This window comes from Strix aluco, chromosome 3, assembly GCF_031877795.1.
Source record: "Strix aluco isolate bStrAlu1 chromosome 3, bStrAlu1.hap1, whole genome shotgun sequence".
Taxonomy (NCBI): Eukaryota; Metazoa; Chordata; class Aves; order Strigiformes; family Strigidae; genus Strix; species Strix aluco.
Genome location: NC_133933.1, coordinates 37,569,522 through 37,586,466, shown reverse-complemented (window position 1 = coordinate 37,586,466; position 16,945 = coordinate 37,569,522). Strand labels below are relative to the sequence as shown.

At 40.6% G+C, this 16,945-nt stretch overlaps 1 protein-coding gene across 1 annotated transcript; it reads right to left on the bottom strand.

The window, feature by feature from the left end:
- Positions 1–2,624: 2,624 nt before the first annotated feature.
- Positions 2,625–12,268, bottom strand: LOC141921740 (potassium channel, subfamily K, member 16-like). The gene is made up of 5 exons (XM_074820649.1): positions 12,056–12,268; positions 7,440–7,554; positions 6,789–6,955; positions 4,178–4,343; positions 2,625–2,848 (listed from the first exon to the last, which is right to left on the bottom strand). The coding sequence occupies exons 1-5, from the start codon at positions 12,266–12,268 to the stop codon at positions 2,625–2,627; spliced, it is 885 nt and encodes a 294-aa protein (XP_074676750.1).
- Between the last annotated feature and the right edge of the window lie 4,677 nt (positions 12,269–16,945).

Below are 16,945 nucleotides of genomic sequence, written 5' to 3'. Positions count from 1 at the left end.
TTTTGTTAGAGAAAGGGGACTAGAAAGCACTTGATCCATCCATGCTCAAGAGCTGGGCCAGTGCTCACAGTATGTATCTCAAAGTAACTTTGATTACAGATGTGCATGACCTTTAGGATGTTTTCAGGATCTTGAAAAACTGACAAAGTGAGCAAGAAATTTCTATCACTTGTGTAACACAGGAGAAGTCATCAGTATCTTTCTTTTTTCTGTTCCAACATGGCCATATGCTTGATTTAAGGTATCTTTTTGAGTTTTCCGCCAGGCAGCTTGAGAACTGCTGCAGCTACTCTCAGCCTTACTAAAAGCTGCAGCAGTAAAAAATTTGGAAGATAGTTTCACTGTGCTGCTACTTTGCAAAATCACTATCAGGTACAGGAGCAGTTTTCTGGACTGCATTAAAAGCAATCCAAACTCCCTGCTGTCAGATGTCAAGTAAGAATGATTTTAACAAACACTTTGCCTGTAAGCACTGCATGCATGCTTTCTATCCCTGATAAATCTCATTATCATTTTTTATGGCATGCAGCATGGTGTAAAACACTGTATAGAATCACCTTTAGACTAGTGCTTGTTTTGTGTCTGTCTGTGGCTAGATAAAGTAAGGAAGGCATGGAAAAAGGTAAGGTGAAGGGAACGGGTCAGATATAAAAGTCAGTAGAACTTCAGTTTTGTCTTTCACACAAACTGGCCTAAAATGTCTTGTAGTGTTGACACAAGGCAGGTGCAGAGTACAGTGATGGTGATGATGTTAACAAGCGCACAGGCAAACATTGTGTCCAAAGAACAGAGAATACTGAGAGAGAAAGTTTCCCGTGAGATTTGCAAAGATACAAAAAGCCAGACTGGAGAGAGTTGGCTGCTCTCAGTGAAAGAGGCTACAAAGAAAGCCGTTGCACAAATTCGTGGGAGTAGCTGAGGGCATAGAGGAAGATCAGTGCAAAAACTGAGGAGATAAATTCTATTAGGCAGGTAGTGGTAAGACATGAGGGAAATCTTAGATGGGATAAACATTTGAAAACTCAGTTTTGAAATGAGTTGAATAAACCATAGCTGGCATTCTTATATGCCAGCATTTCAGATTTGAGCAGCCACACTGCACTATGCAGGAGTAAGCAACTAGGAAAGAAAACAAGCACCGAGTCAAGATATAAGAACAAGCATCTGTTGTGACCCTCTTCAGAAGTAAAAGTCTATCACAGAAAGTGTGTGGGAAGAGATTTGTAATCTACACGTCTCTACATGTTTTATGGACACTTCCCCAAAATGAAATATCAAAGCATCGGCTGAAAGGCTGACATTTGATGTTACCGTGGGCTGTTAGCCATAGTACCACCATAGTACTACGTGCCCAGTCATATTTCACTCACACTTTACATTATAGTGGCAGTTATAAATGAATTTAAAAGGATTAATTGATGTTTAGTATGAGTTATAAACATACTGAATAAATAGCAGTATGTACATAATTACAAGTGTACCCATGGAATGTGTTAGTGATGGTTATAAACAATCTAGTATGGCACTCAATGAATGGATAATTGTTTTATCAAGTTTCTATAGTTTGCTTTAATACAGAGTATGACTACAGCTTTATATCTCAGTGACTGGCCTGTTATAAGGTGCTTAGATGTCCTTCTTTGGCTTTTCTGTTTCTTTGGACATGGCTGCTGCTACTTTGGACTTACAATAATTGTGATAAAATCAAACTCCCTGTTTCTCACAGGTGACACTATGCGCATGACTGAGGATCAGGTTTAACACAAGAGCCTACCATCAGCCTTGTTTAGAGGTAAACGGACAGCATCAGCTCTGGATGGTATACAATAGTTCTTCAATGAACTGGCCGAAAGCAAATGCCAGAATGATCTGGCTGGAAATAAGGAATTCTGCTTGTATTTAGATTTAGTTTAAAGTGCTGTTTTCAAGTGGCTGTGAAATGAACTACAGTAAGGATAAGGACTTGCTTTGAACTGTCACTTCACTCTGAAATGAATTGCAACAGTCCAGGCAGTGTTGGATAGACACATGATTTCTGCACAACTTAAAAAAGAAGCATTTTAGCCCAGGAACTAAAGAAATATTATAATTTTATATGAAGGCAGCTCATTTCAGACAATACCAAAGGAATCTTAATTGGATAGATGTCATTAATCAGGTGGTCATTACTGTCAATATTCCTCTGTGGTTTTGTTTGGTTTCTGATTGGAAATGAAGAAAGATTTCTGTACCTGACTTTTTCCACTTGAGATTCTTGGTGACATGACTTCTCCTTGGAGCTGGGAGGCAGTCACTCTGGATTTTTTGAAAACGAGTGACCATAAGAACTGAATTCCACTAGAGAAAGAGAAAGGATAATAATTGATTACTTCAGGGAAGTTGCATTTGTTGAGTGAGAAGTGTAAAATGAATCCTGGGACAGTTGTTTTGCCATGTGTACTACTTCTTTGGAGGTTTTAATGGGCTGATGCCTATACAGTGTGTGGAAATTTCAATGCGTCTGAAACATTTCCTCCTTAGGAAACAGTCCACAACCTGTGGTTTAGTCCTTTATCCACAGGGCTTGCTTAGTCTGAGATATAGATGAAAGATGAGCTTTCAAGACTGCGTTCTGTGTATCTTGCTCAGCTAGGGATGTGGATTCTAGGCTGCTCAGGTTCATCTTCCAATTTGGTGGTGTCTCCTTCTGCCAAGCTTAAGTCAGGCTTGTGCCACTTCAGCTGAAGGAATTTTTCCATCAAGTTAGCTCCCACGTTGAAGACCAGAGCCAGCCAGGCCAAGCCAAAAACAATCCAAATCGCAGTTAGGCTCCTGTACACTGGGATATAGTGCTTGTTGGGGTTTGTGCCTGAAAAATCCACGAAACTTTGCATATTAATCTCAACAGCTTCAATCTACCAGTCAACATACATATGCATACACCCTCTCCACCCCCTGCAAAAGTGTATGTTTAACAAGTTTGTGTGATCTATGAGCATTCTTTTTTTTTCTTTTCCTTTTTTCTTTTTGTGTTCCAACTCTCAGGTTAAGCTTAGCACAGCTGGCATTAAATCTCTGACACCGAGGCTATATAATAAAAATAGCCGTATCTAATGTTAATCAGGGATGCACAAAATCGAGCATTCCTAGCCACTGACAAAGAAAAAAGTCATCTTGGAAACCCAATGTTGAATCCATATTAGCCATATTTTACTCAAGAGACATACAGGGGATCTCAGATGATTTAGAAAGATATGGTTTACTACCTCAGTGATAAAATGATTGCTTTTTGTAGGGTGATATACCTCAGTAACTAGGATTTAAAATCACCTGGAGAATATTATGTGGGACATGCAGTCATTTTAAGTAAGTGGTTATGAGAATCTTAATCTCCAGTTTGATATTTCAACAGCATGGACAATCGGTGCAGCCGATACAGGCACAGGACAGCACTGCAGCCATCCATTTAGTCTCTGTCATGCCGATCATCATGAAACTCCACAGTGCCCAGATTCAGCATGGGATGGGTTTTATATCCTTTTGGGACATAGTTCTGACCTCTAGGAGAGGGGAGCTACTACTCATGCAGTAACAGACCCTGGTGTTTTTAACAAATAAACACACTACACGTAATCTGTAAAGAGCATTTGTTCAAATAAGTGGGTGGATAAATAGCCCCTCATGTGTCTCTACTGCTATGCCTCAGCCTCGATCTCTAAAGACTCTGTAATCTCATTGGGTTTGTTTTCTTTCAAAGGCATACCAGAGTTGTCAGTAATATTCTACCTGTTGTAAGTACTGATCATTTGATATTTGACATGATTTCTTACTGGGAATGGTAAGTGCTTGCTGAAACAAATCACTGCTAAGACAGGGTGGTTCAAAGGCTTAATACTGACAGAGATTTCATTTATATTCCACCTGTCAATCATGGATCACATTCGTACCAGCTTGGACAGAGTCACTGTTGAATGGGTGTTCAGTGGCATATGTGAAATGAGTTTGGTGACTCTCAGCTTAGTTGCCAAGAGAAAAATGCCCATGTCATATAATCCATGAGCTCGTTATTACCAGTCTGGGTCAGCTTGCTCTTGTACCAGATTTATAGTGGAGTGGATCTCTATGCTTGCTGTGTTTAGCTTTACACTAGAGTAACTAATTTCAACAAAGCTCAATCCAGTTCAACCTTCTTTATTACCTACAACATAGTCCCCAAATCCAATGGTGCTCAGCGTGATGAAAGTGAAGTAAAAGCCTTCTCCGTAGCTCCAGCCTTCTACATAACTGAAGACCAATGGTGGGAACACTAGAAAAAGCAAGGTCCCAGTGGTCAGGAAGATGGCCACTGCCAGCGTTTGAACCACCTGAAAGATAAAAGGAAGATGGCAGCTAAGCAGCACTGAGCAGCTGTCTAGTGGAAATTGCTGGGTCTGTTTTCCTCTTGGATCACAAACCCGCTCCAGCTGGGAGCAATGTCTGACAAAGGAAGGATAAGCCAGTGCTGCTAAGCACTGCAGGCTGACCTTGCTATTTATCCTGCACATAGATATTATACCTGGTCACGAATCCAAAAAATCTCAAAATTAGGAAAAAAAGGAGGATTTTTTTAAAAGCTTTTTGCAATGAGTTTTTAAGTATGCTTGCCATATTTTCAAACTTATTATGGCAACCATAGGAATGAAATACTCACTTTACCATTTCAATTCAAGTGGAGATGCTCTCATAATCAATTGGCTCTTGTCTTTGAGGAAAATCACCAAGTATTGCATAACTCATGATACAAAGTTTGGCAAGAACAAATTAAGGTTCTCTTCACTATGACTACTTCCAAAGATTTATAAAGTGGCTTGCAACAGCTCAGCCAAAACTATGTTTGGATAAAATCTAAGTGAAGTTAGTTTGCCTGCTTTTATTTTTAACTTAGAAGCATTCACAGCAGAATAGTTTTCTGTCAGCACAGGACAGATCTGTGTCTCAGTACAAATATTTGGCTTCTGGGAGATAAGTTCCAGCACACGTGGCTGTGATAGATAGGTACACAGAATGGTCAGTGGATGGGTCATGACAGGGGATTTTAGGCGTTTAGGATTGAGGATCAGGATCTCATGGATTTCCAGGGAATACACTGGTGCATTTTTGACTAGTGATGTGTGAGCTGATACAAACTCATTGCAATTGTTTAAAAATGCCCTCAAGGGCATTCAAAGCAGAGTATGATTTTCTATGCATGTGCCTATTGTGACCAGATGAAAAGCCAAACCACTGTTTATAAAGTAAAAGGTCCAGGTGTCACATTTTTCTTTCTCTCTCTATATTATCTCACATATAAAATAGTCTGCTGAGCTTAAGAAACTTAGTGTGAGTCTACTGGGTGACTTTGACAAATCTCTTCTATATTACGTACCACGTCTCTCTAGCTGTATAGTACTACTTACCTCATTTGCAAAGAACTTTGAGAATTACTGATTGATATGGTTATAGTTGATATCTATTCTAATGTAGTTCATTCCAGAAGTGTGATAGCATTTAATTAGATTATAAATTTTGCCTAAAATTTTATACTGAAATTCACAGTATTACTTTTTGCCCTGGCTTTTAAGAAATCTCTGGTGCAAACCTATAACATAGGGGACAGTAAATCAGGAATGAAGAAGAACAGAATGTAATTAATTTCCCAAAGCATGACTAAATTGTGTTTAAAAGGAGATGAACCCACTTCCTGGAAGAAGCTTTTCAAGTGAACAAGCAGCTAGAGCTCCAAAGCTTTGTCTGATCATAGGAGTTCTGCCAGAAATGAGATGTTAATTCAGGAGTGAAATGAAAATGAGGTGTTAATTCAGGAGTGAAGAGAAAAAAAATATTACATTCCTGAGGTGCTACTAGAAATCTCAGGAAAGATGCAGATATACTAGCACGAAAATCCTTCTGGTGGTAGAGCTGCATGTATTTGGAGAACAGACATAGGTTATGCAGCTGAAGAACTACTTGCTTATATAAACCAAGTCTGAACTAGACAGTACCTTTATAGCTTTCCCAGCGTAGGTAAAGAATGCAGTCACTCAGAGATTTAACAAATGAAAAACATAAAAAAACTTGTGCCAGAACTCTGAAATGTTCAACATCTCTAACATACCTAATCTTCCTCTCCCTAACTAAAGGGGTCAATTAATTGAACCTTTACTCAGACACATGCACTAACTTTGTTATAAATGACCTTCATGTATTTTCTATTATCAGTTCTTCGCTTATTCCAATACATCTGGACTAGTTCAATGACTCACCAATAAACTATAACTCAGGAGGAGTATTTATTTACATTTCAAGAAAAGAAGAGAAGGAAGTACTAAATTGCTGGCACAACCAGGGAAAGTAATTCAAGCAAGATTAGAAGACCAATAAAAATAAATGGTCTTTGCGCAGTGTAGAGCTAGATTCTGGATAGATGCTGGCATAGGCTAGATAATAAGAGCTTGATTCAGCAGTGTGTGTATGTGCATGTATTCTGCTAAGGTCATCAGAATTTAACCACCCTGCTCAAAATTGAGGCTATGCTTGCTTAACAGTTTTGCTGAGCCAGGTTTTAAAAAGGCAAATCTAGAGTTCCTCAAGCAAAAGCAAATTTCTTTAAAGCTATCACAGATTTAATAGAGTATATAACTTTTCTGATATAGAGGGCCACGTAGTTGCTGTGGTTCAAAAGAATGTAGGCACACACAAGGAAACCCAATCTAGCAGCGGCAGTACCTATCTGAGAAGAGAACTTAATTAATTTTAAAATAGTGGCAATAAATGGTAGATTGACACTGTACCTGGGCACGGCCTGGCTTTTGCACCCATCTTTCCAGGGTAATCAGATGAGCATTAAGGCCTTTCCCCAACTGATTAAGGAAGGCCAGGTTGAGGGGCACTCCGAATAAGGCATAAAACACACAGAAGATCTGCCCTGCCACTGTGCTGGGGGACAGGTTACCATAACCTGAAAAAAAGAAGAAAACAGTTACGTGAAAAGGCTTTACAGTCAGGCTGCAGGTCATCATGGGAAGTACCTAGGCTTGGAAGCTCAACTACATTAAGCTTCAGGAATCTGTGGACCTATGATTTTCATTCACTACTACCAGAAAATTTAACACGAAAAACATTTCTCTTAAAGAGTATTGTAATTTTCTATAGGTCTCTGATTTTGTGGTGAGTGCAACTGAGTGCTTCAAAACAACCTCAAGATGTGCTGTGCATGTACAGAATGATATTGCATGTACCAAGTAGGCACTCAGCTTTTTTTGCAGGTGTGATATGCTGGATACGCAAGAATAACAGGCATAATTGGAAACCAATAAAAAACTGTAACCCACAGTAGTCAAGATTGTCTTGCGGGTGTATTTTGTCCACAAGTTGCACATTTCTGGGGGCTTTACAGGACAACTGGAGGAAACCCTAATTTATAAAGTAAGAGAGTACCTCACCTATAGTAGTGACAACAGTTCCTGCAAAAAAGAAGGAGTTGCTGAAGTCCCAGTTACTGGGATTTGTAGAGTTTCCTTCTGGGTTGACTCCTTTTTCCCATGCTTCCATGAGGACCTGAGGCAGAAGAGGTCAAAGGAGCAAAGATGAACAAACCATTAGACCAAATCAGGAAGAATGGCAGAAGAAAAGAGAGGTGTAAATATTACTTTTCATCTTGAGCAAACAGAGCAATAAACAGTGTAGATAACAGGGTAGAGTTTGACTAAAATGGCCTTGTGCTGACATGGCAAAACTTGGAAACGGAGCTGGCCAGGAATTGAACTCCTGTCACTGGAGAACTATAGGTTCCATAACAAGTTGAAGGCTAAGGAGAAGGGAGTGGAGGGAGTCCCCAAAGTGATCAAACTGTGAAAACAAAGTGAAGTTATGCCATAACATGTGTTCAGTTTTGGGCCCCTCACTACAGAAAGGACATTGAATTACTCGAGCGTGTCCAAAGAAGGGCAACGAAGCTGGTGAAGGGTCTGGAGCACTGATCTTATGAGGAGCGGCTGAGGGAACTGGGGTTGTTTAGTCTGGAGAAGAGGAGGCTGAGGGGAGACCTCATCACCCTCTACAACTACCTGAAAGGAGGTTGCAGAGAGCTGGGAATGAGTCTCTTTAACCAAGTAATGAGCGATAGGACAAGAGGGAATGGCCTCAAGTTGCACCAGGGAAGGTTTAGACTGGATATTAGGAAGTATTTCTTTACAGAACGGGTTGTTAGGCGTTGGAATGAGCTGCCCAGGGCAGTGGTCCCCATCCCTGGAGGTGTTGAAGAGTTGGGTTGACATAGCGCTAAGGGATATGGTGGAGTTGGGAACTGTCAGTGTGAGGTTAATGGTTGGACTAGATGATCTTCAAGGTCTTTTCCAACCTAGACAATTCTGTGATTCTGTGATAAAAAATAAATGCAGTTCCTCTTCTCTCCTTCCTAGTCTAGTCATCTCATTCCAGTTTTTAATTTGTGCTTGTGTAAATTTATGGTTGTGCCTGTGGGGAGGGGCATGAGGAACATGCTCATTTGTGTTTTCTCCATGTAAGTACTAGTGAGGATGATTTGCTATTTTTTGGCTATGCCTTCCCAGTAATTTTCAATGAATATTAGGGTTCTAGTCTGAAAGATTAGCTAATGAAATATTTTCTGCTATTCCAGATAGCTCTTACCAGATGACCAAAACTAATATGTGCAAAAGAAATGCTGGTCCTATTTATGCATCAAATATCTTGTTAGCTGCCTTAGTGAAGATTGTGTTTCTTTGCTTTCCCTGAGAATTTCTCTGAAGGAGACTTGTTATCCTCTGCTCAGTGGCTGGGGTTTCAAAAATCGCCTTGTTTGTTACATACTAATTTGAGGTCCAGGTCACAGCCTTTGTCATTTTGCCAAATGCCTGAAGGAATTACTTGTTCATCTCTTCTAGATACTTTTGTATAATGCAAGACATGAGCAGGATTCAGCAGCAACCCCAGCTGTAGTTGGTTCCAGGAGTATGAGACCAAAGAGGATATTCTTTCTTGATTCAAGTGTTGACCACTGCCAGAAGGATTGCTTATCTGATGAACATACCCACTACAAGGTATCTGATTTTGCATAGGTTACGCATTAGCTGATCTGTGCTGGTGGATTGAGTATCCTAAGTTTAATAGCTAATGTTATTCCTTCAGTAAAAAATCCATTGGTCAAGTCCATCAGATAGGGCCACTAGGCTTTGTCACATGTGATCTCATGATTGAAGTGTCAGCAGAGTTTCTTTTCAATATAACAAAGAATTTTACATTATCCATTAAAAGCCTGCTCTTAGGATGGGAAGAATTCAACACATCAAATTATCTAGAGTTGACTATTTTATTTGCTGGTTAGAAGGAACACACAGAAGCTACTGAGGTGTGAGTCTTTTGAAATGTGTAAAATAATCACAGGCTTAATTCATTCCTGTAAGGAACACGTCAGTTCTACCCATTTCAATGCACAAGAGTTCAGAGTAGCTAAATTCTCATTATGAAAGCCAACATGGAAAAGTAAGACAATGTTGAATGTTGAACACTTCAGACATAGTCCGACAAGGCCAGATTTCTTGCTATGATTGCTGCTTTTAAGTACAACCCCATGAAAGAAATGGCATCCTGGTGCCCAGGAGAATTGTTCCTAATCAAACAGGTTCATGTGGGACAGTTATAATGGCTCCTAGTTCCTTTCCATCTGCAGCTCAGGTAATAGTTATAGCTGGAGTGCAAACAGAGCAGTTGAATGGTTGGTGAACATTAGCTGTTGCCTTTGGGAACAGAAGTAACCAGTAAATAAAAGCAATGTGCTATAATTTACAGTAAGAGTATGAAGCCTACATAAAGCTATAGTAGGATGTGGAGAGAATAAAATCTGCCTGCTATTTCCACTTCTGTCCACCTGCCAACGCACATTGCAGCCACTTGTGGTCACAGACAAGAATTTGGTCCTCTTGGTCTATATATCAGTTCCTTCAAGGCTGAAAAAGTATGGACATAATCAAAACAGGGACTTATAAAAGATATCTCCTTACTCAGTGAATCTGCTTCTCAGTTATGCTGTCAGAACGGCACAATTTCCTGACCAAAGTATGTTTACCAGAGACGCATTAGATAGCAGAGTTTGGATTTGCGCTTTCCCGAAGCTCTGGGCTTAGGAGCTGCACCTCTTAGCTAGGCAGTTTTAGCCAAGCAGAGCCAATACACTTTATGGACATGGAATTGCAAGAATTTGCTTCATGCACAATCAAGTCAAAAGTTAATGAATTGTAAGTGGTAACTCTATTATTAGTGATAATGGATATGTAAAGAAACCTGTGTTGATTCTCAGATTCCAGGATTTATGTTTAAAGAACTGGCAATAAGACAAGACACCTTGTACTTGTCAGCTAAGCAGACTGAATTTAGTCACTATGTCTCACCACAGCCTGAATACTGTGACTTTTCAGACTGGAACTTCTGACATGATGAACAGTCCTCCTTAACCATATAGTTAAAACGTACAGAGAGATGCTTGCTTCCCTGTGTTAGTTTTAGAGTTAGATATTTAATATGGAAATACTTCTATTCACTACTATTAATAAGAGCTGGACAAATTTCTTAAGAGATCTTATAAATGACAGGTGGGTCAGAGGGCACCTGCACTTACGTTTACCTCGAGGACTATCAAGTCTAAGTACTTTGAAGCTTGGTGCATGTAGATGGTAATTTGGTGCCCTCAGCCGGTTCTATTTGGAACAGCTTACAAGTGAAATTGTATCTAATTCAGCAGAGACGTAGCAAAATGTGATTCTCTGAGTGGCACAGCAGTGCTAAGGAAGCTCCACTGGAGGCAGAGAGAGGAGAATCTGGACATGTGTGAACCCTCCCTAAGGTTTCTAGGGTACCTAGGATTTCTAACTTCTTTCAATCCGATGAAGTATTCCAATTTGGTCTAGAATGGGAATCAGGGTTTTCTCTTCTACAGTCATTAACACAGAGATAAGGGAAGGACAGGTAATATCACCAACTGGTGAAGCTGAAAAAACCAGATGTTTTTAGGCATGTAAGTTCTTGAAAACTCAAGTCATTTTCTGGCCAATGTCAAATGTTCCACAAGAAATACATCACAGTATTCGTAATCAGAACATTGTTCTTATAGACAGAGGTTCAGGCACCTTCTCTTTCCTTTCTGATCTGAACATCACTGTTTGCTTAAATCCATTTACAAAATCTGGGCATTTTGTTGATCAAAAGCATATACCATCGTGGAAGCCCTCTGAATTGGACCGTGCAAACTTGCAGCTTGTTTAGAGTTTGTGTCAGGTTTAATGACATGGTAAAAAGTGTTCAAACTGCTTAGGCACCCAGCTCTGCAACTGGATAAATTTTGAGCATGAAGAAAGTGGTATTTCTGAATGAAGAAAAGGATTTCTGTCTAGTTCTTGCAATATTAGAATGAGAATTTGTCTATAATAATACTAAGAAAGGTCTAGTAATTTATTTCCTCCAGTTTTGAGGAATAGATTAAACTGTAATTGAACATGTCATTAATTGACAACCCATATTGAACAAGAGCCCTTTATTATAAGTGATAGATAACACAGTTCATGATGGTTGACTTTATCTTTTCTTTAGAGGCCTGGAAGTGCAGGGCCACCTTCAAAGGCAGTAGATAATTTCTAGTACAAAAAAAGGGCAGAATTTGCACAGGTTTGGACTGGAGAGCCTTGGAAGGGCAACCTACTTCTTGTAGGTTTGATTCTTGTTTTTTTGTCCCCATGCATAATTCCCATGTAATAATTAATGAGGGAGCTGAAAACCATGAAGTTGAAATCATTGCAAGGTAGCACAAAGGTGCATCAGCATATTTGCATATTTTGGGAGTTCATGACTGGGGAAAGAAAGAAGTGCTATAGATCAAGATAAAGAAGTATGTGAATGGGCTTGAGAAATATCTGCCTTTCTCTTATACAGTTAGTCCCTTAATGTCATGGACAGCAGATCAACTTATGACATGCTTGGCCACAACGGTGTAATTTCTTCTAACCAAAATAATGCTTGACCCAGAATAATGGGAGCCTGTTCCTCTTACCTGTACAAACTGCTCCAGGGCTTGCCTGTCCAAGCATGTGTAGTTCTGCAGGAACTTGAGCTTCTCCAGCTGGAACTGGTCCCGAAAGTGGGTCTCTGCCTGCTTCTCCAGCAGCTGGAACACCATAGCACCCAGGAGGAGGTAAAAGAGATACCCCAGTACCAGCAGCGGAGTCCAGCTGATCTGCTGCTTGTGTATGGTGAGTAGGGGCATGCTGCTGCTCTCCTGCTGCCAGTCCCTGCTTAATGGGTTGCTGTCCCAAGACCTGTGCTACCCAGGACACCCAGGAATCACACACCCATGTTCCCAGCTACTGTCCTGGACAATTTTTTAACAGAACATATGGGTATCAGGCCTATACAAAATGAGACTAGCTGGCAAATTTTATCCCTCCACGCCTTTTCTCTATCCAAAATAAGAGGGAGAACATTTATGGCTTAATAAGAATGTGAATCATAGCGTTTTTCTCTTATTAAAACAACTTTTATCCAAAGATCTCAATCAAATGAATGAAGTTTGACGCAAGCCCTCTGAGATTGGTACTGTTTTCCAGGCTGGGAAGCTGAAGTAAAACTGTGGTTGAATGACTTACCCAAGGTCATACGAATATCGAGTCACGGATAGACTCTTAAAGTCTTGACAAGTAAAGCCTTACTGTAAACACTAGACTTCTGTACAAGAAAACACTATAAACTCTCTAGCTACAGCAGACTCCCCAGAACAGAGAAGAATATGGAGCTGAATAAATGGAAAAGTCAATAGCTGCTGTCTGTACCATACAAACATTGCTGGCACCAGTGAAAGCAGCATGATGAAGCTCATAAACATCCTGAATTCAGCTTGGTCACAAGACAGACCTTCTCCTTCTCTTCTAACACTAATAAGATCAGTCCCCTCACTGCCTGGCCTTTGGCTCCTGATTCTTTGCCAGATGACTCCACCCTTTAGTCCATAGAGTTAGAGAATGAACCACTCATGCCTACTGCTTTCAGTCTCTGTGTTGCCCTTTTAAACCAAATGCACAAGGGGGAAGGAGGGCTTAAGGTTAATTGTTAGCTAAAAAAGTATCAGAGCTTCACTCATGGGAGCCTTAATGATTATCACGCACTGGAAATGAGCTGGGTTTGCATATTTTTCTGTAGGAAGAGATTTATGGCTAGTGTCATCTATGCCACACTGCTTCTGAAAGAAAACACACACACACACACACACAGAGCAAAAAGGCCATGTGGCTAAAGCTGCGATTTTGTTATTAAAACTCCCTTCCCATTAAAATGTTCTGGGTATAGATATCCCTTCTTTGCTTAGCATTCAGATTTTCACCTACCTTCAAACAAGTAGTAGAGTTCAGAGAAAAGGACTAGAAAAATTGTTTCCTTCATGTCTATATCTGGGAAAACACCAGTACTTGCCATTTGAACTGTGTTCCTAGACTAGGGCCAGCCATCTCCGCCCAGAAGAGGATGACTGACTGGCAGCAGAAGACCACTTGTCACTCTGAAAAGTGAAAAGTATTGTGGAGAACTCCCAGAAGAACATCTTGGACTTTCTCTGGGACCACTCTGTTGCTGTGATTGGGGGACAGAAAGATTTCAGTAGAGAAGTGCAACGTGCAAGGACTCAGAGCCTTGATGCTCTGGAGTTTCTTTTCAGCTGAAGTGACACATTTTGGAGACAGAAGCTATAGTGACATGGATATTATTGAGCACTGCAGTAACATTATGAAGCAAAATGATCTGAAGCAACTGAGATATCCGATTCATCACTGGTGGAAGGCCTTCTCTTGGTCTATGCTAAGGATGGCAATTACTTTCAGAGTATCTAACAAGCACTTCTCTCTTGGGTCTGATTTCTGTAATTAAAAAGTACAGCTGCTTGTTCCATACCTTGTGAAATGTTATGGGGAGACAAGCCTGGGATGTTGCACAACTGCTTGTTACGCTAGCAGGGCTGTCTCTGGTGAGAGATGCAGATGTTTGTTGTGTTGTAGTTTATAGGACGTATGTCTACCAGTCCAAGAGAATGCTAGCCTACCGGTTTTCTGGAATGGATGAAAACACATGTGCATAGCTGGGCTGAGACAAATTCTCACAGCTGAATTAGGTTTCACAATTAAGGGTATGAAACCATTAAGTTATAAATGAAGAAACATAGCACTGAAACTTTTATGTCCCCTTCTGTTCTGTTTAGTTCAGTTCAACAAGCATTCTAGCTGCCAAACTTGGCAGTCTAAATTATGCCTTAAGAAAAAATATCTTTTTAGGCTTACTTTAAGGATCTTAATTTTCTGAGAGTTTTGTGAATTGAGTCACTAAAATTGTCAAGGTTTGTTTACTTCTATACTTTAGGTATTTCTACTTAAAGTAGTTCAACATTAAAGGTGCATCCTATTTGGTGTGCCAAGTGAAATGATTTCTAATCAACTTTCAGAGGAGGTGTTATCATCTTTACCACAACTACTATTTGAAAAGCATTTAAAAAAAAAAAAAAAGGAAACAAATCAATTAATGGGTAATATAACAAACAGCTGGAGAGAACTTCAAGAGACACATGGAATATGTGATGTGTCCTGGGGCTGATGTAGAAAGCAGTGTTTCTGAAGAAAGATGCAAAAAATAAAAAAATCAATTGTATGTGCACAAGAAACTGCAGAGTATATATGCAGTTAGAGATGAACCACTTTACATCTGAATGACCTTACAGATAAATGCAAGGGCAAAATCATGAGGCACACATTTAAGAAAGTATTTGCATAAACATGCGCAGTTCCATACAGGTGAGCAGAGTGGTGCACTCTGAAAATGTGAAAGACAACAGCCTGTAAATAGCTGATGCTACCATATTTACTCCCATGGAAAAGTTACAGAAATACATACCCATAGATTTCAAGTCATAGAAATCATCAATATTTTCTTTGCAAAGGTTGTTGGGTTTTTTTTCCCTAGTCAGGTTGCAACATAGGAATACAAATGTTAGATATGCCAACCAGGAGTGAGGCGCTGCTGGATTTCCTACTCGCAAATCAAGAAAACCCACTTTGTAATATCTCAGTTAGTGATAGTCTTGGCTGCAGTGATCACAATATTGTGGAATTTGGGATCCTGATGAGCACACTGAAGGTTAGTACTAAGACAAAAGTTTTAGATTTTAGAAAAGCAAACTTTGGCTTGCTCAGAGTTCAGTTGCAAGGGATTCTGTGGGAAGCTTCCATGGAGGATAAAAGAGCTAGCGACTGCTGGGTGTTTTTCAAGAACACTCTTCTGGATGGACAAAAAGAGTTCATCCCCTTTAAAGGTAAGGGTAGCAGGTGGAGCAAGAGAAACCCCTGGCATAACTGCGAGCTTCTGAGTCTGCTCAAAACCAAAAGAGAAGTGTACCAGAGATGGAAAAGTGGATGAATACCTGTTGAGAACTACAAGGACATTGCTAGGGTGTGCAGAGATGCAGTCAGAAAAGCAAAAGCTCAGCCTGAATTGAAGTTGGCCAGAGATGTCAAAAACTACAAGAAAGGGTTCTTCAGGTATGTTAACAACAAACAGAAACAGAAGGAAAATATTCACCTGCAGTTAAACAGGAGAGGTGAATTAGTCACTAACAACACTGAAAAGGCAGAGGTTCTCAACACTTTCTTCACCTCTGTCTTTACCGGCACTGTTGGGCGCCAGGCCTTGGGAAATAAAATCCACGTTGATGCAAACACAGATCCACCATCAGTGAAGGAAAAGTTGGTATGTGAACTATTACAGGAGCTTGATCCCTACAAAGGGGACCGGACGGTGTTAAGAGAGCTAGCCGATGTCATTGCGAGGCCGTTCTCCATAATCTTTGAGAAATTGTGGAGGCTGGGGAACGTCCTAGAAGACTAGAAGAAGACTAATGTCACCCCCATCTATAAGAAGGGCTTAAAGGAGCATCCAGGAAATTATAAACCCATCAGTCTTACTTCAATCCCTGGGAAAGTTATGGAACAAATCCTCCTGGGGGCTATCACAAGTCAAATGAAGCACATGATTGGGAAAAGACAGCATGGATTCACCAAGGGCAAATTGTGCTTGACAAACCTGATCACCTTCTATGGCAGAGTAATCTGCTCAGTTGATATGGGACAAGTGGTGGACATTGTCTACCTGGGTTTCTCTGAGACTCAATACGGTTCCCCACAACCTCCTCCTAGACAAACTAATCTGTTATGGTCTAGACAAGTGGTCTGTGCAGTGAGTTGTGAACTGGCTGACAGGCCATACCCCAGTGGTGGGAAATAGCTCTTTTTCAAACTGGCAACCTGGCAACCCAGGGATCAACATTGGGCCCAATGTTGTTTAATATCTTTGTAAGTGATTTGGATGATGGGATCAAGTGTATGCTGATGAAGTTTGCTGATGATACCAAACTGAATGGGAAAGTGGACGCTTTGGAAGGGAGAGCTGAAGGAAGACCTGGATAGGCTGGAAGAGTGGGTTAACAAGAACCTTATGAAGTTCAACAAGGACAAGTGTAAGGTCTTGCACCTGGGAAAACATAATCCAGGGGTGCAGGACAGGCTGGGATCTACCTGGCTGGGGGGCAGCTTTGTGAAAGGGACCTGGGGGTCCTGGTGGACAATGAGCTCAACATGAGCGAACAGTGTGCTGCAGTGACAAAGGAAGAAAACAGGATGCTGGGTTGCATCAACAAGGGCATCACCAGCAGAGATGGAGGTCATTATCCCACTCTACTCAGCGCTTGTCAGGCCACACCTGGAATACTGTGTTCAGTTTTGGTCCCCACTATACAAAAAAGATGTGGGCAGGCTAGAGAGGGTCCAGAGAAGTGCCATAAAACTGATGAAAGGACTGGGAAGCCTGTGGTGTGAGGAAAGGCTGAGAAAACTGTGTTTGTTCAGCCTTGAGA